This window comes from Ochlerotatus camptorhynchus, unplaced genomic scaffold (assembly GCF_037179485.1).
Source record: "Ochlerotatus camptorhynchus isolate MF236.1 unplaced genomic scaffold, CSIRO-AGI_Acam_v1.1 ptg000475l, whole genome shotgun sequence".
NCBI lineage: Eukaryota > Metazoa > Arthropoda > Insecta > Diptera > Culicidae > Ochlerotatus > Ochlerotatus camptorhynchus.
In genome coordinates, this window is record NW_027040961.1 from 763,479 (window position 1) to 789,671 (window position 26,193).

General features: G+C 39.5%; 1 protein-coding gene across 2 annotated transcripts; it reads right to left on the reverse strand.

Moving 5' to 3' along the window:
- Positions 1-1,364: 1,364 nt before the first annotated feature.
- Positions 1,365-24,074, reverse strand: loqs (loquacious). 2 transcript variants are annotated; one of them, XM_065235379.1, is made up of 7 exons: positions 23,947-24,073; positions 22,554-22,872; positions 22,368-22,488; positions 22,004-22,301; positions 21,380-21,523; positions 20,351-20,611; positions 1,365-3,104 (listed from the first exon to the last, which is right to left on the reverse strand). In XM_065235379.1, the coding sequence occupies exons 2-6, from the start codon at positions 22,870-22,872 to the stop codon at positions 20,363-20,365; spliced, it is 1,131 nt and encodes a 376-aa protein (XP_065091451.1). In that variant the 5' UTR covers positions 23,947-24,073; the 3' UTR covers positions 1,365-3,104; positions 20,351-20,362. The 2 variants fall into 2 exon arrangements, with proteins under 2 accessions (XP_065091451.1, XP_065091452.1); XM_065235380.1 differs by lacking the exon at positions 21,380-21,523 and having other exon boundaries at positions 23,947-24,074.
- Positions 24,075-26,193: the final 2,119 nt, after the last annotated feature.

Below are 26,193 nucleotides of genomic sequence, written 5' to 3' on the forward strand. Positions count from 1 at the left end.
CTTTTCTCGGCAAAAAAAAAAAAGTTTACTGAGATCTATCCAGGGTTGAATCAACAATCAATACGAAACTAACGATTTTAAAATGGCGCACTACTTGACTAGCCTATTGGTCCCAAGCAAATCGATTAACGTGCCCCATTCTTGTCGAAATTCTAGTACTACACAATTTTTGTTTTGATTCGCTATGAATGTTTGACAGATAAAATGAGGGGTTAGTGGATTTTCCTATGCTTCGAGGGGTGAATCGATTAGCTTGGGACCGAAGAGAGTACCAGAGCTGAGCCAAAAACAAGTTGAGCACGTTATTTCGGGACCTTCTAGTCTTAGAGTTACTTCTATGGTTGAATTGTTGGGCTCACTCTCGAACAATTTCAAATGAATTTGGTTTTGATGTATTAACGACTGTTCCTGAGATGTGCTTTAGTTATAGATGGTTATAGGTTGTTTAGCCCTAGAAACTAGTTTGGTATGTTCAATATTTAAAATCTTCGATACCTACTAGTAGCTGTTCAGTATATCTTCCAAAATACAGGTTTTCCATAACGTAAAACAAAAATAATCTTGTATCGTTAATGTTGACATTTCCATATATCAGTGCCAACATTTCAAAGGGGCGTAATTGCTTTTGTAAACAATGACTTTAGTCGTCAATTTCTCGTGAATGAAATCTTACCTCTCCAAAATAACAATGCTAGCTGGTAGAGGAGACATTCCTCTACCTGCTGGTGTTATTATTTTTTATTAGTGAGCTTTTATTCGCGAGAAATCGACGACTAAAGCCATTGTTTACAAATGCAATTACGCCCCTTTGAAATGTTGGCACTGATATATTTATTTCACTCATCATGTTCTTTGGCGGTAGTCTAAAGGGTAGCTCTGTTCTTAATAATCAACACTGAAAATCAAGGGGGTTACAATTTTTGAAGATTCTGAGAGTAACATCCATTAAGAGACGCAAGTTTGCAACTCTTTAAGTCCACTGCACACGTGCGGCAAATCACGCAACGATATCGACCCACTCATCATTCAAAGCATCGACTCACTTGAATAAAGGGTATTTCTTAATCGCGTTTGCGTTGCCGCGGCGGTTCCGCTTGCAAGATTTGCCGCACGTGTGCAGCGGACCTAAGAATTTGGGAAAAACTGTGGATTTCGGACATTTCTTTCGGTTGTAACCATTTGAAAGGATCATTGTATGCGTCTGCTTTATATTTATTGATTATTTATTAAATACAGAAAAACTACAAGACAGAAAAATGTGTACCAAATATGCCTATTCGGGATATCAACGTTTTCGACTTTCTCTTTATTCTCTCATTCTCTGGTTCAAAAATCATGTTTTTTTCACCAACCGGGATGCGGCATCTAGAAGAAGCATATTTTGTACACATGATACATTCATATGTATTGTGTTCATCGTTCCGTTGTTTTTTTTTTGCTTGATTTGTTACAACCTCTATACTTTGCATTAAAATAATGCCCATTTTCCTACAAGTATGGGACTTTAATCCTTCATGCTGATTGATTTTTTTTTTGTTTTTCTTTTATATATTTTTAATTCGTTAGATGCTTGAAAAAATCCCACTAATTGTATTCATATATCTTTTTGCTTTCATTTGTGTGGCGTTGTGTTCAAGTAATATGTTCTTTTCATCATTATTATCGTGTACTTTAAAACTTGATCCTTGATTACTTTCAATGACAGCAAATACATTTACGATGCAATTGTTCAATAATCAATACAAAGTAGCGACTATTTCTTTTTTACCATAACTCGATTAGATGAAAAAAACACAAAACCAAATGTCAAAGTACGAATGATTATAGTTCCATTCAATTGCAATAAACGAAAGCTGAAAACTGAGGCAAAACCTGTTCATTACGATTATAGTATGGATGTATTATATATTTTCTTGGAAAATAAAACCCACTAATTCTATGCAAAGTATAGCTTGTATTATGGTGATTTATGCAAGACTTTTACTCTCCGTGTCCAGCAACGCCAGAGGAAAGCGACAATCTGGTGCATATATTGGTTTGGTTGGCTTCAATACGCACACATTTTTGCTTCCAATATTTGTAATTCGAAAGAAAGGGCTTCGTTCAACTTCTGGTTTGAATGCTTGCGTAAAAATTGCGCTGTTTTCTAGTTATTTTTCTTTGTTTGATCCAAGATGCAGCGATTATTATACTTTTGTGTTGCCAGGTTCGTATTATACTATACACATAAATAACTCGAATGGTTTTGCTTGGGCTCTTATTGACAAGCAACGACCATTATTTCTCTGTTGATGTGGTCTGATTTCACGATTTACTTAATTTGAAGGAATTTTATTTACTTTGCACAAATGCAGATTGACAAATTATACAACACATACCTTGCAAAACGTTTGCAATCGGTTTTTGCATCTGCTTCAGTGTAGCTAAGAGTAGTTATAATTTAATTTGCTTTCTTTGAATAAATGTTTCATAGCGATTACTAGTTATTTATGTATTTAGTTAATCTGATTCGATAAACTTTTTATTGAGTTTACACAATAGAGCAGTGGAAAATTAAATCAGGCCTATTCAGGGTAATAAAACCTTAATATCTAAACTGTAATACATAATATTAGAAAGGCCAAACAAACAAAAATAAAGTAGACAAACGAACGTTACAATGATAGTCCAATGAAATAAACGCTTTCATTATTATTCTCAAAAGAGAATACAAACCGGGAGCATAAGAACATCCAAAATCATTAAAAATTATTGATAAACGTTAGACAAATACCTAGAGTAAAAATGTGTTTGTTTTAAGAAATGTTTACGCCCAATGGCGGTGGCATTCCATCCGAGCGTGTAGGCGTCGGGAGAGGTGTGAACAAGATTGCATTGACTCTGCTACTACACGCTACAGATAGATGGTTCTCTCGGTTCGATGTGGATGCGTCTCGCAAATTGCTACGTGTTCGGAAGCGGACAATATGAACAGTAGAGTGTCGTTTGTAGGGTTCCGCTCGAACACGACCTGCTGGAATGGCTTACTTTGCGAGTGCTTCGTCTCTTTGCTGTTGTTCTTTGCGAGATTTAAGTTCATCAACCGAGTTACGTTCTTGCAATACCTGTAAGTTTTTGAGAAATTGAAACATGATTAAAGAAGTGAAGAATCATAAGCTTTTAAGGAGAAAATTTTTTGAACCAATATTGAAGAGGATTATTTTTCGTTACATAAACACTTTTTGGATTGTTTACCCAAACTTACTTGAACTTTGTTACCGTGTATATTTTTTTTACTGAAAAGGAACTATTGTTTCCTACAACTTTGTCGCAGACATCATTTAGATTGGAGGTGACGGTTTCGAGTTATGATTTGTTACACATATCGAATACGCAGTGCTGGTAGCAATCCATGCTGTTAAAAATAGTGGTTATAGTGATCATGTTGAAGAAATAAGTGACCAAATAGAGACTTATAGTTGTAAAAAGTTACCTAAGAGAAGAAAAGTAGTCGTTCGGATGGCACACCAAATAAGGTTTGATGTTTTAAACTTATTCAGTTGAATTTCGTAATGTACGATATGAACCTGAATGAAGATTCAATAGAAAGTTTATGACCAAACCCACTGTTTTAAAAACTGTAAAACCAGGAATCATCAGGATATTTTACTTTTCCTGGAAATACCTGGAAGTCTCAAGGAATCTCATAATTACTCAGGGAATTTAATAACTTTCTAATTATATATTTTTATTTTAAAGAATATACTGCATTTAATTTTCCTCGTTATTTTCTTTGACACATTGAACTTTATAGATCTAGATGTTTTTTTTTGGTTCTGGAATATGCATATTTTCAACAAAATTTTAAATTTGAACAAGTTTTTGAAATTCTGGACTTAAAAGTCATAAATATATCAAGAAATTTTCAAGAATCTGGAGTCAAATTTCTTGTACAGTTTTAAAGGATCATGGAATTTTATTATAATTTCTAAGGACCTCATTGCAAGGGAGTTTTGGGAAAAAGATCTTTGAGAAAAAAATCAACTGCAATTTGTTTTCAAGATAGTTCTGACGAATATTAGATTTTATATTAAGCCTGATGAGATAGTTTTGAGTAGAATACCAAGAGAACCCAGAATTGAATTCAAAGTAAATTTGTGGGACAAATTTCTTGGGATTTTTTGGAGAATACTTAGGGGGTAAGGGATGTTAAACGGAGGACTACAATTAAATCTGAGAGAAACTCCAGGAGATCTTCAAAGGAATTCCGTAAAGAATTCCAGTAGAGTTTGCCAAACAAATTATGAAGAGAAATCTAAGGAATTTGTGAGGAGAAATGCAAATGTACACTTAGGAGACTTTTCAATGCGAGTAAAATTTCAAGGGGAGGAGTGAGAATCAAAAGGCAATCTGAAATGAATTCTGAGAAACTCTCCAAAGCGTTTCTTACTGCGGAGAATTTCAAGGTAATTCCGAAGAAAATTCAAAGAATTACGAAGATAGTTCCAACGAAATGTTGTCATTGGAATTGCGAAAAGTATTTTAAGTATATTCCTATATGTTTTGAGAATTCAGAAAAGAAGAGAAGAAAACTCATAGTAAATTGTCATGAGGACTTCAGAACTACTTGATAGTTCCCAACATTTTCCTGAAGTTAATTAAACTGCCTCGAAGTTCTTTCGTAGCTATAGCAATACTTCTCAGCAACATTTTAAAGTTCCCTGAACTTTTTCGGACTTCCTAAAATGTCCACAATTTTCTTATCGAACGTGGATCTTCTTTAAAGTTTTAACAATTCGCTGATGTTCTCGAAACTTCTTTAAAATTTATGTAGTTTCTCTAATGTTAACGGAACAGCTCTGAGGTTCTCTGTTCTTTCTTGAAGTTCTCAAAACTCCTCTGTATATTTTGCAGTTCTCATGAAGCTTGTTGTACTGCCTTGAATTTAATTGAACAGTCCTAACCAGGTGGTAAGTCACTCTGTGCCTGTATTGATTGTGTTTCTTGTGTGTTTTTGGGTGTCGGAAAGTGTTTCTGTGTGTTTTTGCATTTCGAGCGAGCTGTCAAAACGTTGAGCGAAAATTAATGATTACTGGCAACCATTACATCCACATTTGTTTACGAACAGAATTCTTTTTTTTGCTCTCGCCAAAAATTTACCAGATTGATATTGCACAGTGTAAGCATGGAATCCCAGTAAAAGCACACGTCAACGTAAACAGAATTCATATTCTCATCCCTTATCGTCATCCGCATCACCTATCTAAATTAGTGTCCTGTATATGTCCGACTCCAATCTCAAAAAGTACTCCCTCAGCCGTCAAATTCTCAGGGCTCAAACCAGTAAAGCCCTCTCGAATCCATCCATCCCAAACGAATTCCAGTCGCAATCAATCCCTGATAACCCAGCCGAGCATGCCCCTTTTTAAGCAATCTCTGGATCTACATTTTTTTATTTATTTGGGTTACCTCCATTATTGCTGGCCCACCATCGCCTTCTTGAACTCTGGGCACCTGAAACTTCCCGTCACATGGCCGTTTCCGTCCTTCTTTTTGCAGATTATGCACCTCGGTTGTGTGACATGCGCAACTCACATGTCATCAATTTCCAAAAAATCATTTCAGTTTTCAATTAGTAACAAGCATTTTCCCATGCCTCACTCGGACATCGAACTCCTTACGCAGCAAGTGCATGGAGCAGTTCGATGAACGCTAAAACGAATTCAATAACCCATACTCGGCGTCTAAGGATATCGTATTGCTTGTCGCCAAGGCGCACTCCGGGCAGCCGATATTCCTAGTTGCTAAGCCATTTTCAGCGCAACCGATTTAACCAATTTGCCTTCTCCAAATTACCTCTCTCTCTCATTCTCTCATTCTCTCGTTTGTTAATATCGATCGCTGATTGGTGATCTTTTACATAAACTGTCACATAATGACTTCAGGTGTCTCCCGTAGGAAAAATGTGTTAAGGAATATAATTCTGAATAAAGATCATTATTGTTCTAACCACCAACGAGTGCGTTTGTGATTTTCGGAAAGATATCAAAATCCAGAAGAACCTATAGGGACAAAGTGTCCCAAGTTGTAACATGGCTACCTACGACAGGTATCAGTGAAATAAGTCCCGGTAGATAAAAGTGCGTGAAGATCATGGACATTGTGGTGTGATTTAATACAAGAGGTGCGACTTCACGGGTCTGTACTAGATGTGATCAAGTTGGAAGTAATGTATGTTTGCTACAAAAATGTGCTATAACAGTTGAATCTAATCACCCTGGTGCAACTTGAACTAGCGGTTGTGAAATGGATATCAATCGTGGACTAATACACACGATAGTCAACCGAGCGAACAAGAATAGCCTCAATTAGGGTAAACTCTCCAGTTAATAGTGGCAGAAGAGTACGGTAGGCAGCAGAACAAAGTGTCGCCACGAAAAGATACCGAAAGTTCGCAGAGTGCAGTGCGATATATCACTCAAGAAAAACTAAAGAGTATTTACCCGCACAACGTGTCAAGTTTCAGACACTGAACTCGGCTTGAATAAAAAGTGACATTTTGTGAATGAAGAAACCCGAGCAGTAGACTGGCCCAAGTTTATAAAGTAAATTTTATCAAAATGGGCAATCAAAAGGCGAAAAGTTCTTCCACAACCCAAGAAGGGAACACCAACGTCAACATAGTGGAACACTTAGAAAGCAGTGAATTTTACCATGAATCACACGAAATAAAGCTGTGGATCATTGTGGCAATCAACGTTTTGCAACTGCTGTTGGTGCTTCGAAAATCTCTGAAGAAGAGGTGGCGTCGGCAAGGATTTAACCGCGCCAGCTCAGCATCCCAAGACAATTTGGACAGTGTCAGAGTAGAACATTAAAAGTGCAAAAAGACAATTGCGTGAACCAGTCTGCGAAAAAAGTGAAGATAAAAAAAAAACTATTACGTGAGCCAGCCTATCGTTAGTGCAACCAAACGGACGAATTTAGTAACGGGAAATGCAAACATAAACGCTATTATCACCGCCAGCGGCTCACACGGTTCAGTAACCATCGACTTCAAACAACAACAACGAGGAAAAAATGACGTGCATGCAGATACGAGACACTTCGGACGATGCAGAGAGGATGGCTGGTGAGCTTAAACATTTCTTATGAATGTATTCCTATGGACATAGAACAAGTTAAGTTAGAGCTTGACTCTAACATTGCACAATTAAATTTCATTTTAGTTAACTTTACTAAAGCTCCTAGAAGGATTTATAGTAAAAAATTCTTGATTGCTAAAGCGAAGCAAATTAAAATTATTTACAATTATATTAATGATTTATTAGCGCAAAATGAATCAAAATTAGCGCAATCAGAACTAAATTTTTACATAAAAGGAGCACGCAATAAATATAGTGATACCGTACAAATCATTAATGAAAAATTAAAATTCGCCAAAGACACGGTATTAAATATTACAACCGTTACCTTTATATTGATTTTTTATATCAAATTAAAAAATAGGATTAATCGAAAAAAATTATTAAAACCCAAGATGGCAAAAGTAGACATAAAAACGGGCACTGCGCTCGTTGAAATATATGATGGCAATCCACAGAGGCTGAATTCTTTGTTGGACTCTATTACGTTGTTTTTCGACTTAGTCGACAACGCTAACGCGGAGGCCACCGCAGCGATTAAAGCTGCCGCTAAAAACATTGCCACTCGATTCGTGAAAACACGACTAACGGGTGCTGCCAGGCAAGCAGTACCAGAAAATGCTACCTATGAAGATTTAGTAGCAGCATTGAAAGAGCATTGTTCTCCAAAAATCACAGCCGATAACATTTTGGCAAGGTTACAAAAAGTTAAACAAACTTCCACCACAGAAGCATTCTGTGATGACGTAGAGAAATTAACTTTACAGCTAAAATCAGTCTATATCAACAACAAAATTCCAAATGATGTAGCTGATCAAATGGCAACAAAAAAAGGCGTTGAATCACTGATCAACGGCACCAAAAACAGAGACACAAAAATCATACTAAAGGCTGGAACATTCAGCAAAATTAATGACGCAATCCAAAAATTAATGGAAAACGACGTGCCAACTGATAATGGAAATAATTCCATTTCTTCAAATGCACACGTATTCGTTGCAAGCAGAGGAAACCGTTCAAGAGGACGAGGTAGAGCTAGTTACAGAGGACGAGGAAATTATTATCAAGAAAATAATTTCCATACCAACCAGTTTCCACGGAATAGTAGATTTCAAAATCACTTTTCCAACCGTGGAAATTTTCAAAATAATCGTTTCCCAAATCAAAGGGGAAACTTTACTCAGCGAGGTCGGTTCGCACCGAACATGTTCTTAGCCCAACATAACGGTGTTGCATATCACCCAGCAGTACAGCAGGGAATTCAACTACCGATACAACAACCAATGCAAATTCCACAGCAACAACATGCGACACATCTACCACAAGGAAATATCCACCCTTTAGGGGTACAGTTAGGGCAGCATACACAATAAATGTATCTGCCACCAATTATGTTCAGCTAATGGTCGATATGGCGGTTTCACAGCGTACTTTTATTGTTGATTGTGGATCTGATATATCGGTCATTAAAGCTGGAGGGGTAAAAAGAACTCAAATATATTATCCCAGTCAAAAATGCGATATAATTGGAATAGGACAAGGAAATGTGAGTACGATGGGTACTACCCAATCAAATATAATAATAAATAATATTGAGATACCGCATACGTTTCACATTGTTGGAAATGATTTCCCAATTCCCACCGATGGAATTCTGGGGAGAGATTTTCTGGTGAAACATAAATGTAAAGTTGATTACGAATCCTGGTTACTCAATTTAACGATTAATTACGAAACATTTAGTATTCCGATAATAAATAGGTTTATAGATTCAAAACTTATACCAGCTAGATGTGAAATTATAAAACACCTAAACAATTTCGACATTCATGAAGACAGCGTTATTTTGTCAGAAGAAATATGTCCTGGAGTGTTTTGTGCAAACACAATAGTGAACAAAGAAAACCGTTACGTTAAAATCATCAACACAACAACCAAGGATGTCTTATTGCCGACAAATTTCGTGCCTAAACATGAATCACTTGCAAACTTTTATTATTGTACTATTTCAAATAATGCGAACAAAATGCATTCGACTGAAAGAACGCAAAAATTGAAAAATGAACTGAACATTGAAAATAATGACCCCCTCATCAAAGATAAACTCGAAAAACTTTGCATTGAATTCAACGATATTTTCTCACTTCAAGGTGATACGCTATCGGAGAACAATTTTTACAAACAAGATATAACTCTCAATGACAGCAAACCCATATACATAAAAAATTACAGATTACCCGAATCTCAAAAACAAGAGATTTCCAACCAAATTCAAACAATGCTCAATGATGGAATAATTCAAAATTTAACCTCACCATACAACTCACCTATCCTACTTGTCCCTAAGAAATCCACTACAAACGAAAGCAAAAAATGGCGGCTAGTTATTGATTACCGTCAGCTTAATAAGAATATAACTCCAGATAAATTTCCGCTCCCACGGATAGACGAAATTTTGGATCAGTTGGGGCGAGCTAGATATTTTTCAACGCTTGACCTGATGTCCGGATTTCATCAAATCCCTTTAAATGAAAGTTCAAAACGATATACCGCATTTTCAACTGATACGGGCCATTATGAATTTAATAGACTTCCTTTTGGCCTTAATATCAGCCCAAATTCCTTTCAACGATTGATGTCTATCGCGTTAAGTGGTTTGCCCCCACAATGTGCTTTCCTTTATATCGATGACATCATTGTGATAGGATGTTCTAAAAATCATCATATAGCAAACTTACGTAACGTATTTCAAAATTTACGAAATTTTAATCTTAAATTGAACCCATCTAAATGCCATTTCTTTAAGAATGAGGTAACCTATCTAGGTCACCATATTTCGAAGGATGGTATACAACCCGATAAAACTAAACATTCAATAATCTTAAACTATCCCATCCCGAAAAGTGCTGATGAAGTACGACGATTCGTTGCATTTTGCAATTATTATCGGCGCTTCATTAAAAATTTTGCTGACATTACCAGCCCATTAAACAAATTACTACGAAAAAAGGTAGATTTCAAGTGGGATGAAGAATGTCAAAAATCTTTTGAAATTCTGAAAAGGGAATTGTTATCGCCACAGATTTTACAATTCCCAGATTATCAAAAAGATTTTATAATAACAACAGACGCGTCCAAAGTAGCTTGCGGAGCAGTCCTAGCTCAACGTTACGGCGATTTCGAATTACCAATTGCATTTGCTAGTAAAGCATTTACGAAAGGTGAATCGAATAAGTCAACAATAGAGCAGGAATTGACCGCAATACATTGGGCAGTAAATTATTTTAGGCCTTATATTTATGGCCGAAAATTTATAATACGCACTGACCATCGACCACTAATATATCTATTTTCTCTGAAAAATCCCTCATCCAAACTTACGCGGATGAGATGGGATTTAGAGGAGTACGATTTTGAAGTGGAATACATCAAAGGCAGTTCCAACGTGTTATCAGATGCGTTATCAAGAATACAGATAACCTCTGATAGTCTAAAGAATATGTACATTATAACTAGGTCTATGACAAACAAGAATCCACCTCCATCGCCTGACCTTCAGACACAGAAGCCTGATCAACTTCATGTGTACGAAGCTGTCAGTAGTTTGGAGGCATTTGATTTGCCAAAATTAACGTTTAATTATAGTTTTAATAAATCATGCATGGATATGATGATATATGATAAAAAATTTAGAAAGAAGCTTACTCCAGCAGTAACCCTCGCATTAAATTCAAATATGGAAACAGAATTACAAAGGGCATTACAATATATAGATGGCAGGCCTGCCCAAACAAACGCCCAAACAAACATACAAAGAAATGCGCAAAGAAATGACAACATAAATGCACAAAAGAAGCTAGCAATTCAAATAAATGACGATATTTTTTCATACGTCAATATAGATACTTTCAAAAAAATCGGCAATGCTATTCTTAGGAATACTGCCATAATATTTTATGAAAAACCTATTGAAGTTTCAACAGAAACACAAATTAATAGCATAATTAAACAATACCATGATTCTCCAATTGGAGGTCATCTCGGTATAAATAGACTTTATAAGAAAATAAAATCGCTTTATTCATGGCCAGACATGAAGAAAACGATAACAGATTATGTAAAATCATGCGCCTTATGCAAAATGAATAAACATTACATACCACTTAAAACACCTGCCATAGTAACAACAACACCAAATAAACCATTCGACGTCGTGTCTATTGACACAGTCGGACCGTTTGCTCTTACGGAAAAAGGAAATCGCTATGCAATTACATTGCAATGTGATCTTTCTAAATACGTAATTGCTATTCCAGTACCCGATAAATCAGCTCTTACGATTGCCAAAGCAGTAATAGACAGATGCATTCTTGTATTCGGTCCCATGAAATGTATAAAAACAGATCAAGGTACAGAGTACAAGGGAGTGTTTGATGAAATATGTAATTTACTTCAAATAGACCATAAATGCTCTACAGCATATCATCCCCAAACAATTGGCGCTCTGGAACGCAATCACAAATGCTTAAATGAGTATTTGAGGATGTTTGGAAACGAGCGTAGAAATGATTGGGATGAATGGCTGTCCTTTTATTGTTTTTGTTATAATACAACACCGAACTTACAACACAACTACACGCCATTTGAAATTATTTTTGGGAAAAAATTAAACGCTTTCGAATTTTGCAAAAATAATCAGATAGAACCATTATACAACCTAGACTCTTATCAAAAAGAATTGAAATTCAGATTAAAAGTTACACACAATAACGTCATGCAAACAATACAAAGTGAAAAAGTTAAAAGAACAAATACAGCGAACAGTAAAATCACTCCTTCAGACATAAAATTAGGCGATACAGTATATTTACAAATTGAAAATAGGCACAAATTAGAACCAGTTTATAACGGCCCATTCAAAGTAATAAAACTAAATCCATCAAATGCTACAATACTTGGCAAAGACAATAAACAACAGGAAGTACATATATCAAGATTGATAAAATAAATTCAGAAAAATATATATGGTAGTGCATTTCTTTCTCTGTTAGGGGGAAGGGGTGCGTTAAAAAAAAACAACAGAAAAAAAAATTGTGCGAGACATTTGAAGTCAAAATAATTTCCATTACATTCAATCATTTTTTCCTTAAGGGGAATGGTGTGACATGCGCAACTCACATGTCATCAATTTCCAAAAAATCATTTCAGTTTTCAATTAGTAACAAGCATTTTCCCATGCCTCACTCGGACATCGAACTCCTTACGCAGCAAGTGCATGGAGCAGTTCGATGAACGTTAAAACGAATTCAATAACCCATACTCGGCGTCTAAGGATATCGTATTGCTTGTCGCCAAGGCGCACTCCGGGCAGCCGATATTCCTAGTTGCTAAGCCATTTTCAGCGCAACCGATTTAACCAATTTGCCTTCTCCAAATTACCTCTCTCTCTCATTCTCTCATTCTCTCGTTTGTTAATATCGATCGCTGATTGGTGATCTTTTACATAAACTGTCACATAATGACTTCAGGTGTCTCCCGTAGGAAAAATGTGTTAAGGAATATAATTCTGAATAAAGATCATTATTGTTCTAACCACCAACGAGTGCGTTTGTGATTTTCGGAAAGATATCAAAATCCAGAAGAACCTATAGGGACAAAGTGTCCCAAGTTGTAACAGTTGCTTTGTACAGTCTTTTGCAACGTGCCCCTTCTCTCCGCATTTCCTGCACAGATCAGATCTGTCAGGGCCTTTACAGTTTCTCGCCTGATGACCGAAGCCCATGCATTTGTAGCATCTCTCCATTTACTTAGACATCCGAGGAATAGCTTTCAACGGGCACACCGACCACCCAACCTTGATTCGGCCTGTCTTCAGCAGCTCGTTAGCTGCATCCGAAGAAAGTCGTATCGACGCCGTCTGCGTGCCACCATACGCTTTCCTCAACCGAATTGCTATTGGTACGTCGCCCAGGTTGCATTGCACCTTCAGCACACTTTTCAACTCGTCTTCCGTTGTGATCTCGTCCAGATCACTGCACTCGACCACTGACTCCTAGGATAAGGCTCTTACGTTCGCCGTCCCGTCAATAGATTTTTCGACGAACTCATTAAAAGCTGCGCTCTTAACCGTAGGATCCCTTTTCAGCTCAAATAGCATCTCGCTTTTCTGGGTTCACCTGGTTTTCACCACGTGCTCGCCTAGTTGTTTCAACTCCCGATCCACTCTCACTTTCCGGAGGAGTGCTGAGTAGGACGTTTTGTCCTTCGCCTCAACAACCAGAGCGTCACCCTTGCTTCTCTCTCTCTCTCTCTCTACGAGGCCTAGGCTTCTCCTTGTTCTTCCTGTCTTCCTTCTTCCTCACTTCCTCATCCTTCTTCCTAACTTAATCTTTCTTCTGTTTTTTCTTCCTCTCCTTCTGGTTCTCGACTTTACGCCACCCACCATTTTCTCCCATCTCCTTGATGCCTTCCTCGTCGTCCCTGCGTTTTTTGGGCTCCTCCTCATCTCCTGGCGTGTCTCTATCTCTCTCTTTTCAGGATGTGGATTTGTGGGTCCCTTCGGCGTCTCATGTGCTTCAGCCAGTCTTATGGTCTCCTTGGCCTCCTCCTCCTTCCACTCTTGGAATTCCCGATCTGCTATCGGACTATGTTAGTAATTGTGATGATGCCTCTGTAACTCTAAACCCTGGGAACCCGGAACGCACCGTAGAAAGCCCCATGGAAGCCCCCAATCTCTCCGTCTCATTCCTGCCATCAGCAGCCTTCGTTCATCATAGCCGTTCCGGACCTGCTGTCGGACGTGGAGAGGGGGTCTTCCAACCCACTCACTATGGCGAGTATCCAATCAGACTTGATGATGGTCGGTTATTGTATGATGAATCTGTGGAAATCACAGATACATCAGACAATAACTGACCATCATCACATGACCATCATGACCAGGGAGAGCAATCGTTCGATTCCTTGCCGCAAGCAGGACGTCGTGATCTTCTACCAAAACGCCGGTGGAATGAATTCTGATGTTTAAGAGTACCGCCTAGCTATATCGGATTATTTCTACGATGTAATTGTCCTGTGCGAAACGTGGCTTGATTATCGAACGCTTTCCAGTCAAGTCTTCGGTCCTGACTACGAGGTCTTTCGTTGCGATCGGAATCCTAACAACAGCCGTAAATCTACTGGTGGAGGTGTACTTGTAGCTCCGTGGCGGGTTGGAGGCAAAGGCCATCGAGAACGATTCATGGAACTATGTTGAGCAGGTTTGGACACCCATCAATCTGGGTAATCGCACACTATTTCTACGCCACACTAAAAAGGTTGCCATAGGATATTGCAGATCAGCTAGCTTCTTCGCCACATCAGGTATACCTCAGGGAAGCCACATGGGACCTTTGATTTTTATACTGTACTTCAACGACATGCATCTGGTCATCGAAGCTCCTCGTTTATCATATGCAGATGACCTCGAAATCTTCCTACGAATCCACTCCATTGCTGACTGTTACTTTCTTCAACGTCAGCTGAATGTATTCGCTAGTTGGTGCAGTTTCAACAGAATGATAGTGAACCCAGCCAAATGCTCCGCTATTTCTTACGAAAACAACAACCGATAATATTTAGCTATGACCTGCTTGGCTCAACAATCCAACGCGTGAATCAGGTGAAAGACTTGGGTGTGATCTTGGATTTGCAGCTTTCATTCAAACAACACATTGCATATGTTGTCGATAAGGCGTCAAGAACTTTAGGGTTAATTTTTAGGATAGCTAAAAACTTTACTGATATCTACTGGCTAGCTATTAGGTTTAGGCTATCCTGAGGCAAATTGTTTATTGTTTATTGTTGTTTATTGTTTATTGAAAAATTCAACTGACAATTACTGTCTAAATGAATAAAACTTAAACTAAATAGTTACGGTCAACGGTACGGAAAAGGCCAAGTAGCCGATGACGAAACACGTCAGCTGATACATTGAAGTCGAACATATAAAAAAGTTGTTGAATTGTCGGCTGATTGCTCGAATTGGCTCGTGTTGTGTATAATTCCGGCTCCGTGGTTCCAAAAACAGAAAGTCGCGTTGACGAAGAGACCTCTCAGGGGCATACATATTTAGCTGTGACAGCAGTGTTGGGCAGTCAATGTCACCTGTAAGCAGCTTTCCAGCGAACATAGCTTGAGCGACCGTCCGTCTCACCTCTAATGGCTCGATTCCCAGGAGACGGCAACGCTCCTCGTACGGTGGCAAGTTCGTTGGGTCACGCCAGTTAAGGAAACGAAGAGCATATCTCACAAACTTGCGTTGAACGGATTCAATTCTAGTGATCCAGCTAGCATGGAAAGGGCACCAAACAACTGAACTTGACTCCAATAAGGATCGCACAAGCGAGCAGTAAAGTGACCTGAGACATAGCAGGTCACGAAACTCGTCGGCAATTTTGAAAATAAAGCCCAATTGTCAATTAGCTCTGGAGATGATGTCATTGTAGTGGATTCTGAAAGTGAGTCTGCAGTCCAAGGTAACGCCGAGATCCTTTATGTGCTCTACACGAGCAAGACAGCGTCCGTAGAGAACATAGTCAAACATGATTGGTTCGATTTTTCGGTGATAGGAAATAATGTTACATTTTTCTATGCTTAGACTCATCAAATTTCTTGAGCACCAGTCAGCAAAAATACCTAACATATTCTGGAGATCCCAGCAGTCCGAGAGACTTTTAATAATTTTGTAGATTTTCGTACCGTCTGCATAGAAAACGCGGCATCCTGATGGTATCAGCAAGGCGACATCGTTTAAAAAGATCGAAAATAGTAGCGGTCCTCGGTTACTGTCTTGCGGGACTCCCGAGTTGCTTGAGAAAACATCCGATTCCAACGCGCCAATCTTGACATGTACATAGCGATTCACCAAGTAAGATCTGAACCAATCCACAGCAGTTAACGAGATGCCAAGTATCTCCAGCTTGGCCAGCAATATATTATGGTCCACCGTGTCAAATGCAGCTTTTAGATCCATATACGCAGTATCGACTTGCCATCCTGAATTCATGCATCGCAAACAGTTAGAAGTGAACTGCACCAGGTTCGTGGACACGGAGCGCTTCGGGTAGAAACCGTGTTGTTCTGTATCGATATAATTTTTGCAGCGTGCGAACAGAGCATCATTTATGATAATCTCGAACAGTTTTGAGCAGGCACACAGGGACCAGAATGTTCAATCCCGACCGCTTCGTAATAACCTTATGCTAAGACTGCCTCTACGTCGCACAAATTATGGAGCATACGGTGCGATTTGCGGACTGCAGAGAACATTCAACAGAATTGCATCTGTTTACGACTTTCATCTCTCGCGTGATGCGCTTCGTCGAAAGTTTTCTTCTGTTTTTCGCTGGCAGGAGTAACTGGCTATAAGATATAGGGGAAATGACGGCTTCGGCATGACAGACTATTTTCGGCAACACAAATTGAAACACTATTTCCACTGGATTTTCTTACGAAAACACTTCGCTGAATGCATGCAAACGATTCTTTATGCTTTCAGCTTCACTTTGACTATATTTTTACCACTGAGAAAAAGCAATCTAGCAAGGTTTTCTTGAAATGCAACACACGCACTACAAATTGTAGCTGATTTCGAGTTGCCGATAATAGAACAGCAGATTTACATGCAGTTCAAATGGAACGGTTGCCGAAGAAAAACTGGTTGCCGACAATACTCGCTCTCACTAGAGAAGATTGGAGCTTTGTAAAAGCGTTTCAAAACAGTTTTTGACAATTATTTCGACTGAAAATGTTAGAGCAGCTGGCAGCAAAAGATTGTAAACAAACCAATACTGCATATGTGTGCGTTCCTTAGAGAAAAAGGCTATAGAAAGAAGGTCGCTGCTTAGGTTGCCGAGAATACGTAAATTCCCCTATGTTTTTTTATTTTTATTTACTTAATATGTCATCTGACAAAGTTGTCTTAATGAATAAACTATTCGTCTTAAATAAGGTTCAGTCTTCTTACTCTACACACAAATTGAGGTGTGGACATACCAAAATCAAACGCGGACTCGACGGATACGAACATACGAACCATTGCACAAATAGGCTGGTTGTAGCCATACACACTATTTTTTTTTTCGCCGAGATTCCAACAGCCGAGTGATTCTGCAATTTAATTTGCGGAGATTCAGTAAAACAATTGCCGAGACTCAACTAACAAATAATATTTTGCTGAGATATCAGCTAACAAACAGATATTTTGCAGAGATATCAGCAAAAGTAAATGCCGAGGTAATCGACTGTTGGAGATTTTACCGAGCTAGATTAAGTGTGTAGAGAGTACGATGAAAGCTCGGTTGCATCAGGGATTGCTGACGTAACATCCTACCTGAAGCACGGAAATCAAGCAGTGACAGAAGATGAGAGCAATCGACGTCGCCGTTGAGTAATTTAGCTATAAAAGTAGCCTGTTGTAGCTTACGTCTTCGATCAAGCATTCCGAGGTCAAGCAGACGGCATCTATCGGGATATGCTGGAAGGTTCAAAGGATCACGCCACGCTAGGTTGCTGAGCGCAAGTCGTATGAATATTTTTTGCACACGCTCGATTCTTAGATTCCATGATACGTCGTTTGGAGCCCAAACAACTGAAGCATTTTCTAGGATCGGCCTTACCAGTGAACAATACAATGCTTTTAGACAGTGTGGATCCGAGAAATCCTTGGCAATCTTAGAGATGAAGCCAAGTTGACGATTAGCCTTGGAAATAATCGATGCAGAATGGGAATGAAAGGAAAGCATCGAGTCCAATACGACACCAAGATCCGTCACTTGATCCACTCTGCTAAGAACAGTATCATCGATGTGGTGTTCATAAATTAACGGGTCTTTGGACCGATAGAAGGTCATCACATGACATTTCGCGACGCTGATGATAAGCTTGTTCGAGCGGCACCACTGAGCAACATTTGCAGGTGAAAACAGTCCTCGATGCAGTGTATCACCACATAGATTTTCAGATCATCAGCATATACGAGCATGCAGTTGTGGCCAAGGGTAGATGCAGCGTCATTGAAGAATAACACAAACAATAACGGTCCCAAATTACTTCCTTGCGGGGCACGGGACGTACTAGCAAATGGCGATGAAACATAAGATCCGTGTTTAACGCACAACGTTCTGCCATTCAAGTATCATGACAACCACGACACCAATCGATTTGAGGCTCCCAATCGCAATAGCTTGCAGAGCAACACTTTATGATCAATTTTGTCAAAAGCCGCCTTTAGGTCCGTATAGATTACGGTCAACCTGCGCTTTATCTTCCATAGCCGAAAAACAGGTAGTAGTTAGATCCAGCAAGTTAGTAGCAACAGACCTACCGGGAATAAATCCATGTTGGTCTGACGAAATGTGGTTTTTTGTAGCGCGTAGAATTTGATCACTGACGATAATCTCGAGAAGCTTCGATGTGGCAGAAAGGCTGGTTATCCCACGGTAGTTTTTAACATCTCGTCGGTCACCACTTTTGTACACAGGAAACATGTACGATAGTTTCCATCTCATGGGAAATTCACCTAGCTCAAACGAACGGTTGAAAATGAAGGCTAGCGGCTCAGCTACTGCGGAAAACAGCAGCAGGGATACCATCCGGGCCAGGAGCAAATGAATTCTTCAACTTTTTTGAAGCACCGATGATCATTGCAGATGAAATTTCGAACGTGTTTAAACCAACTGCATCCAGCGCGACATTTGACGCAGTCAGTTCGGTCTCGACGTCGGACGATGACACTGGTTCGAAGATGGATGTGAAATGCATCGCGAAGAAATTGCATGCTTCTTCTTCACTATTGGACTCTTTTCCATCATAGATCACATTAGGCGGAACTGATAAGCTTTTCTTCTTGCTGTTTATGAAACCCCAAAATGATTTCGGATCCCGGCGTAAACCAAACTGCACCCTCAAAACGTGTGATTTGTAGAGTGAAGCATTCAATTTCCTGTAGCCGTCGCTCGTTCGTTTGAAGTTAGCTTTTGCAAATACGGATTTATGCGCCCGGAAATAACGTTGCCATCGATTGCGTTCTTTCTTAGATTTCCGAAGAAAGGGCGTACTCCAAGGAGGAGAGACAGGTTTTCTCTTCGTAGGAACGTTTAACCATTGACGGATGATGGCACAAAAATTTGAGGCCATGTCATGGACATCCAGACTGTCGTAGACACAATTCCACTCGAGGCCTGACAGGTAAGCGAAAAGCACATCAAAGTCGATTTTGCGGTAATTGAGTGCTCTTTCGAATTAATTTGCCACGGAAGTGGCCTAGGACATTCAGCTGCAACATTAACGCGAATATTAAGTAGGGGGTGGTGCAGATCTACTGGCAGCAATGGATCATCAGCAGAATATACTACAGAAGAGCTACCCACAAGCGCGAATACCAAATTGAAAGTGCGACCTAAATTATTCAACTGCACGTTAACTTGATTCAGGTTCAAGAAGTCCATACCGTCGAATAACGCTGTACTCGCCGGAGTCAAAAGCGTCGAAGAAGCATTCGTCCTTCTCTGTATTGCTGCTAGTCTCCCGAAAGTCTCCCATGTTATTTCTGATGTGTTCCACGACATTTTAACGTCCATTACATATCTTTGTGTGCTGATCTTGAGTTCCTAGTTGCGTCTTATGAAACCATAACACCAGTGCGGAAAATAAACAGTGCCCATCTCCGGGTATTTTCTTAACGAGCATCACTCCATTGTCGTATCGCATGTGCTCCATTTTGCTGCTCTTCTTTCACTTTGACTTTGTTGACTCCATGGTACTTGAAAAGATGTAGATATATACATTATTAGCAATGCTGTGATATAACCACAGCGGGATGGTCGTTCAGAATGGTTCAACGGATGTGAAATGAGGGACCATTTCAATTCAACACAATTTGAAGTATTTCAATGCAACGTGTTCAATTTTGTTGGCTTGCAATTAACACATTTTTCAATATGTTATTTTAACTGATTTCTGGAAGTATTTATTTGTATTTTATACAAATATTCTCAATGTTCCATCATATCGCATCTTGTTTAACCTACATGTGGTGGAATATGAAACGCACCTTTGTGACATATGAAACATTTCAAACATCTAAATGACCGTTTCCCTACATCAACGTTCTATAAAACATGGAACTGATATGCGTACAGCGACAGTTCATCGCATAGTTAAAACAAAATTAATTGCGAACATACCTTTTCTTCCGCTTATGTCTTGGTCATGATCTTCAGATATTCGAGCGAATTGCGCGCTGCTGCCGTCTGAGCCTCCTTGGTTGTGATACCGCTTCCATGACAAACGGCAACCGGCAGCGTCGACAGCTGAACCAAACACTGGAAGCGACCGCTCAAGGTCTTTTCATCGATATCGACATATGTCACCTCGAAGCGCTGCTCGGAAGCGATATCGTGCAACATTTGAACGAAATCGATTGACTTGTCATTCAGACACGTGACCTGGAAAGAAACGCACATTAGAAAAAGAGTTTAGAAACTGGATAATTTATTGTGATCATAACAATGTTAAACCAAACACCAATCGAAAAAAAAAATCTTTTTAAATTTTGACTACTAGATTATCTGTCTAGCAACAGAGTTTCTTACCGGGCAGCCAGATCGGTTCCATTCAACGTCCTATTAGTGAGAGGTCAAAGATCTGAAAAGGAATTGCCATTCCAAGCAACAGGGGAGAGGCTCACAGAACAAAAATGACTGCCCGAGGATAAGCATTGCGTGGAGTCTCTTCAACCCGATCGTTCCAACAGGGAAACCAGTATTCGCGTCATTAACGACGGGCCTCCTACAAGGTGGCTGTATACTGGCTGACAAGAAAGAAAATTTAGGAACAATCTGGAGGCCTGGCTCTGTCGAACATTCTTAATTTAACTTAATAAACGCTTGCCTTGGGTGAGCTGCAATGCGAGCATGTTCGAATACCTCGCAAAGCTCCTCGTTTAAAGCAAGGTAACAAACATTTAATTGAACAATAAACTTTATTTGTGAGGATTCATTAATCATTAAACTTTCTTCAATATTAGTGAATCATTAAACTTTCTTCAATATTTTAAGAGCTGGAGCTTGCTTGCTAAAGTATTCTTCCAAACGTCTGCTGGTATTCTTTTCAGCAACTTCATCCTGTGAGATTATCGAAAGATTTCGAAGTTTTAACAACGATTGCTAAATTAAAACGGAATATCACCTGGCCAAAAGGCGAGGAACACATACCTGCAATTGGCGCAATGTTTCACCACTGCGCGACTTCAGAGCCTTGTGAAATTGGGACACTTTTTGGCCGTGGCCGGTAGTCAGGCTGGGAATACGAGCATCCTTCAGTCCGGCGTACCGCCCGGAAATGCTGGCCGCCTTCAGCTAGAATATAGAGGAACAAACACACAATTTGTTTACGGTTTGGCGAACGGAAGTCGATGAAAGTAGTGTTACGTAGGAAAGGAATTTTGCAATCTTTCTCAAAACTGACAAATTGTGTGTCTCTTGCTACATTCTAGCATGAAAGCAGCTTTTACTGAATGGGTTTCTATGTGACTATATTTTTTTTAATTCGCAACAAATCAATACGATTTCCAACACAACACAAATGCAATGTTAAGAAAGATTTCAAAATTCGTCTTAAGAAAAATCAATTTTTTTATGATTTTAAAGTAGATACATCGGACTAACAATTTAGTTTCGTAAATCTGAAATGTCCTAATAAAACCCCGCAGCCATAAATGACAGCTACTTCCAAAAGCCATTTTAAAATGCATTTGGTTCCATAATAACCAACACTTCATATTATCAAATCAACAGCTAGAGCAAAACAGCAAAACAAAACTTTCATTTAGGTCTCACCTCTTCGTTGCCTTCCTCGTCCAGCATCTGGATGATTTGGTTCGGTTCCAGCGGTTGATCTTGCAGCCGTTGCCACATACGCTGGGCTGCCTGCCGCTTGGCAATTTTCTTACTTTTGCCTTTGCCCACTTCCCGATATTTCAGGACCGCACATGCAATGGTAAACTGCCGCTCGTGTGGCAGACCAACTTCCATCTCCGTTTCGTAGGTTGGTGGTGGCCAGCGGCGGGCCATGCACATCTCCTGTAACCAACCGATGGGGTTGCCCGATGGTTCGTCCTCGCCATCGGTTCCGGCTCTGTGAATGCAACGATAACAATAATTAACACCAAATGTTGTCAACTGCTCGGAAGAGTCAACTTACTCAGCTTTAATATTTAGTCCTCCAGTTTGCGTCTCCCCGAATGCATTACCAGCCAGCTTGTCTATCAGTGCCTTAGCGGCAGCATGTTTTGCTTCTTTTTTGGACTTGCCCGTTCCCATGGCTGAAAAAATGTATGAATTTCAAAACCCACCTTAAGCAAGACCTTAGCTTGTAAAACCGATTTACCATCCTTGTCCTGGTACGAAACACGATATCGGAAGGTCGGCTCGTGGACCGCTCCCTCTACCTGTATAAGATCGTACTGGGGGGTGATTCCCCGCCGGCTCAGCAACTCCTGCAGCACCGAGATCGGTGTCTTCATGTTGTTCGTACCGGTAAGCTCCGTCTTCAGAGCTTCCTCAATCGGCAGAGAATCCTGCTTGCTGACAGACTTTTTCGCTCCTCGAACGGCACGCTTCTGCGGGTGACCAACCGGAGGGTTTTCATTGTCACTGGGTGTAATTCCGTTCAAGTCCTCCGCCGGAGCAAGATCCGTTTGACTCATCTGCAAAATAGACTCATTTACCATATGGTCGTAATGCAGCACCCCCTTATTTAAAGACATCTTTAATCAATCGATACCGCTATCCGCGAGATGACTTATTAAATTTTCCACAGTTAATAAACCAGCCAATTCGAAATAGCACAGTTACAACAAGTAAAAGCGATATCGTCCCGCAAAATCTACACCATTTAAAAATTCAGCAAATTTCGTTTCATCTTCGCACACAGTGCTGAGCTTTGTCATTGTCATTGATAGACTTTCGTGCGATATTGATATCAACAATGAATCATTATTCAAATGGAAGCAATAAAGTTAACAGATTTTAATTTGTCATCTATTAAATGGTACATTAAATGTTAATAATGGAAAGGTATCACCAAATAAATCTAATGTTTCCAGTAATCCCGTCCAGTTGGTTGCAAGCTAGTGGTATTGGAACGATCGTGGCATCTAAATACTCATTTGAACAGGTAACGAATCATCTCAAGGATCGCACCAAGTTATTTCTGATATACCACTTTTACTTCATATCATACACAGAACATCATCTGCCGCACAGTAAGAATATTCTCCGACTTTTCCGTTCCCACAGGAGAAAATACTTCCGATGGAATTAAAAGCAACGAAAAACTGAGTCACATACCCAATGAGCGGAATACCGTTTATAGCACCTTACAGCACGTAAATAAACTGAAATTAAAAATTATCACTCGCGATGCCACAAATTTCTGGACCGGGAGCAAAAATCAAACAACCCTGTGTTGCTCAGGTCATTTAATTTCGATGCAAATTTAGTTAGTAAAAAAATCTACATGTTCGTCACTAACAGCATTGTCATTGACAATAATTGAAATGATTTGTTAGTTCAAATGAGTGACCAAAGCAGAATTGTCAATACCACCGTGTATCGTCGAGATTTTGCAGCAATGTTCGCACAGATCGATGATGGCATCGCAGACGAAAAAGGAAACCATAGCAAGTAGCTCGGAGCCGTGTTCCGGCACCGCCATGATGGATTTTCACAAAATTCAAAAAATTTCAATCCACACAAAACAGCACACAATCAATGCTTACCTTGCCGCAAATGGGTTTTTCTTCACGGGCAGCAGCTGATGCACGAGTTACGGCAACAAAAGAGAGGAATTTGGAAGATTTGCACTGACAAAATCACAATTTTCACGAACGGTGAAAAAGACGAACGACGCCTGTGACAGCTGCAACTTGAAGGCAGCCGGGACCAATGAGCAACGAGAGCCAATGACGTTTATATTAGGTCCAAGTCAACAGGCAGCTTGCTGGTGTTCAAATCAAAATATTGTAAACATTACTGAGCACGCAAGTAACGACGTCACTTTACCACAACATTCCATACTGCGAACAGTGAGATTGACGTCATTGGCAACAGCTGTTTCGTGTAAAAATATAAACATTGCAATGAACGAACACCACTAAACATTTTCTCAATGGATCATTTTAGATGGCTGAGTTTTGAACCCACCACAGTTTTCATTTGGCGCTACTGTATACGGACGAACCAATGTAAAATACTGTGGTAGCCACAGTACGGTGCTGTCAAAACCTCAGCATCTTCAATGATCCATTCACTAATAAAATTAAGCCTGGGTGGCACGGTATATCTTTCATGTAAGGTCCGGGCCAACAGGCTTATTGGGGTTAGTGCTTGGGTTAGTGAAATGTTTATCTTTTTACACGAAGCAGCTGTTGGCAGTGACGTAAATCTCACTGTTCGCAGTATGGAGGGTGACGTCATCACTCGAGTGCTCAGCAATGTTTACAATATTTTTGCTTCTAACACCAGCAAGCGCCTGTTCGCTTGGACCTAATATAAACGTCTTTGGCTCTCGTTGCGTCGTTGCTCTGCTGCCTATCTGCCCCGATCTGCCCAGCGAATTCAATGGTGTACGAAAGAATTTTCTATTCAGTTTAGTACAACACTTCTGCAGTACCCAATGAGTCTATACAGGTGTGGCAGAAGAGGGTATTTGTTTATACTAGTACTAAGAAAATTTCAAATTTTTTTTGATGTGTTCACTGAGGCAAATAAACATAAGAATTTCATAAGGCTCAACTTATGAACGACACATGTGAATTTTGTTTATTTTTTTTTAGCCGGCGCCGGTGGTGTAGTGGTAAGCGTGACTGCTTTCTAACACCCCAATGGGTCTGGGTCCAATCCCAGCCGAGGTCGGTGGGATTTTTCTGAGGCATAAAAATCTCTGGTCACGTCTTCCTTCGGAAGGGAAGTAAAGCCGTTGGTCCCGGCCCATGTGTGTTGTGAATGGGTGCGATATCCTACGCAGGTGTGGAAGCTGCCTTCCTGCACATTCGATTGCCGTCAATGGATGGCAATCGATGTCCGTCGGTGATTGGCACTAGATTGCGGAACAGAGACCGACGTTAAATAAAGGAAAGAAGACAAAACTTATGAATGATTGTCTAACATGAGGTAGGTCTTATACGCTTTAAACCATTTTATTTTCCAAAGCGTTGAAAGACGAGTGGTCAACACACAGACCCCGTAATCTCAACGTCCATGGTTCGGTTCTAGTCTGCTTCGTTTTATTTTGTTTTGTCAATCTAATTTTTCATAAGGCAAATCGATGAAATTCATACCGATTCCTAGACCGATTCCTTTTGTCGATATTTCATAAGTGGTTCTTATGGAATTCAAACCTTCCTTTGCCTCAGTGTTCCACAAAATTCATGTTGGCAATATGATCAGCAAATCTAGATAGAGCTGGAATTAGGGCGTAACAGCTTTTGTAAACAATCACACACACAAAATAATCACTACTAAAATTAAAAAAATCATTGGTAGAATTAAAAGTTTTCGTTGGTTCTTTTTGGTAGAAAGTCTGAAGCATTCAAAATAAAAATGTGTAACTTGTCAAATCAAAAGTTTACCTCTTCGTTAATTTTAAAAGTTGATGCTTTTGAATCAAATTGTAGAACCACAGACAAACAGACATAACACATTGAATATTTCTCACTGTAAAACATCGTCGCTAAAACATTACCGCCATCTGTTGAGTACACTGTGGTGGGCACTACACTGAACAGATGGCGGTATTGTGTAAACGTCAAACGCAAGGGAATTGACTATGTGCGCCACAGGTGGCGTATTTTTAAATTGTCCGTTATATGCTTGTTCGATGAACAACTTGTGAGTGTTATGTCTGTTTGTCTGTGGTAGAACTGTCAAAAGGAAAACCAATGCTTTCAAAATGAAGTGCAAACTGTTTCTGTTCGAAAAGAGTTGTTTTTATTATGACAATATATTTTTTATATTAAATTTTAAAT

What these genes read in the sequence shown, in the direction of transcription:
- loqs (XM_065235379.1), bottom strand. Translation starts at nt 22,872, where the DNA reads ATGAGTCAAACGGATCTTGCTCCGGCGGAGGACTTGAACGGAATTACA. An exon ending in TTCGTACCAGGACAAGGATG is followed by an intron (nt 22,489 to 22,553) that starts GTAAATCGGTTT and finishes ACATTTTTTCAG; the next exon opens with CCATGGGAACGGGCAAGTCC. An exon ending in ACGAGGAAGGCAACGAAGAG is followed by an intron (nt 21,524 to 22,003) that starts GTGAGACCTAAA and finishes TCTATATTCTAG; the next exon opens with CTGAAGGCGGCCAGCATTTC.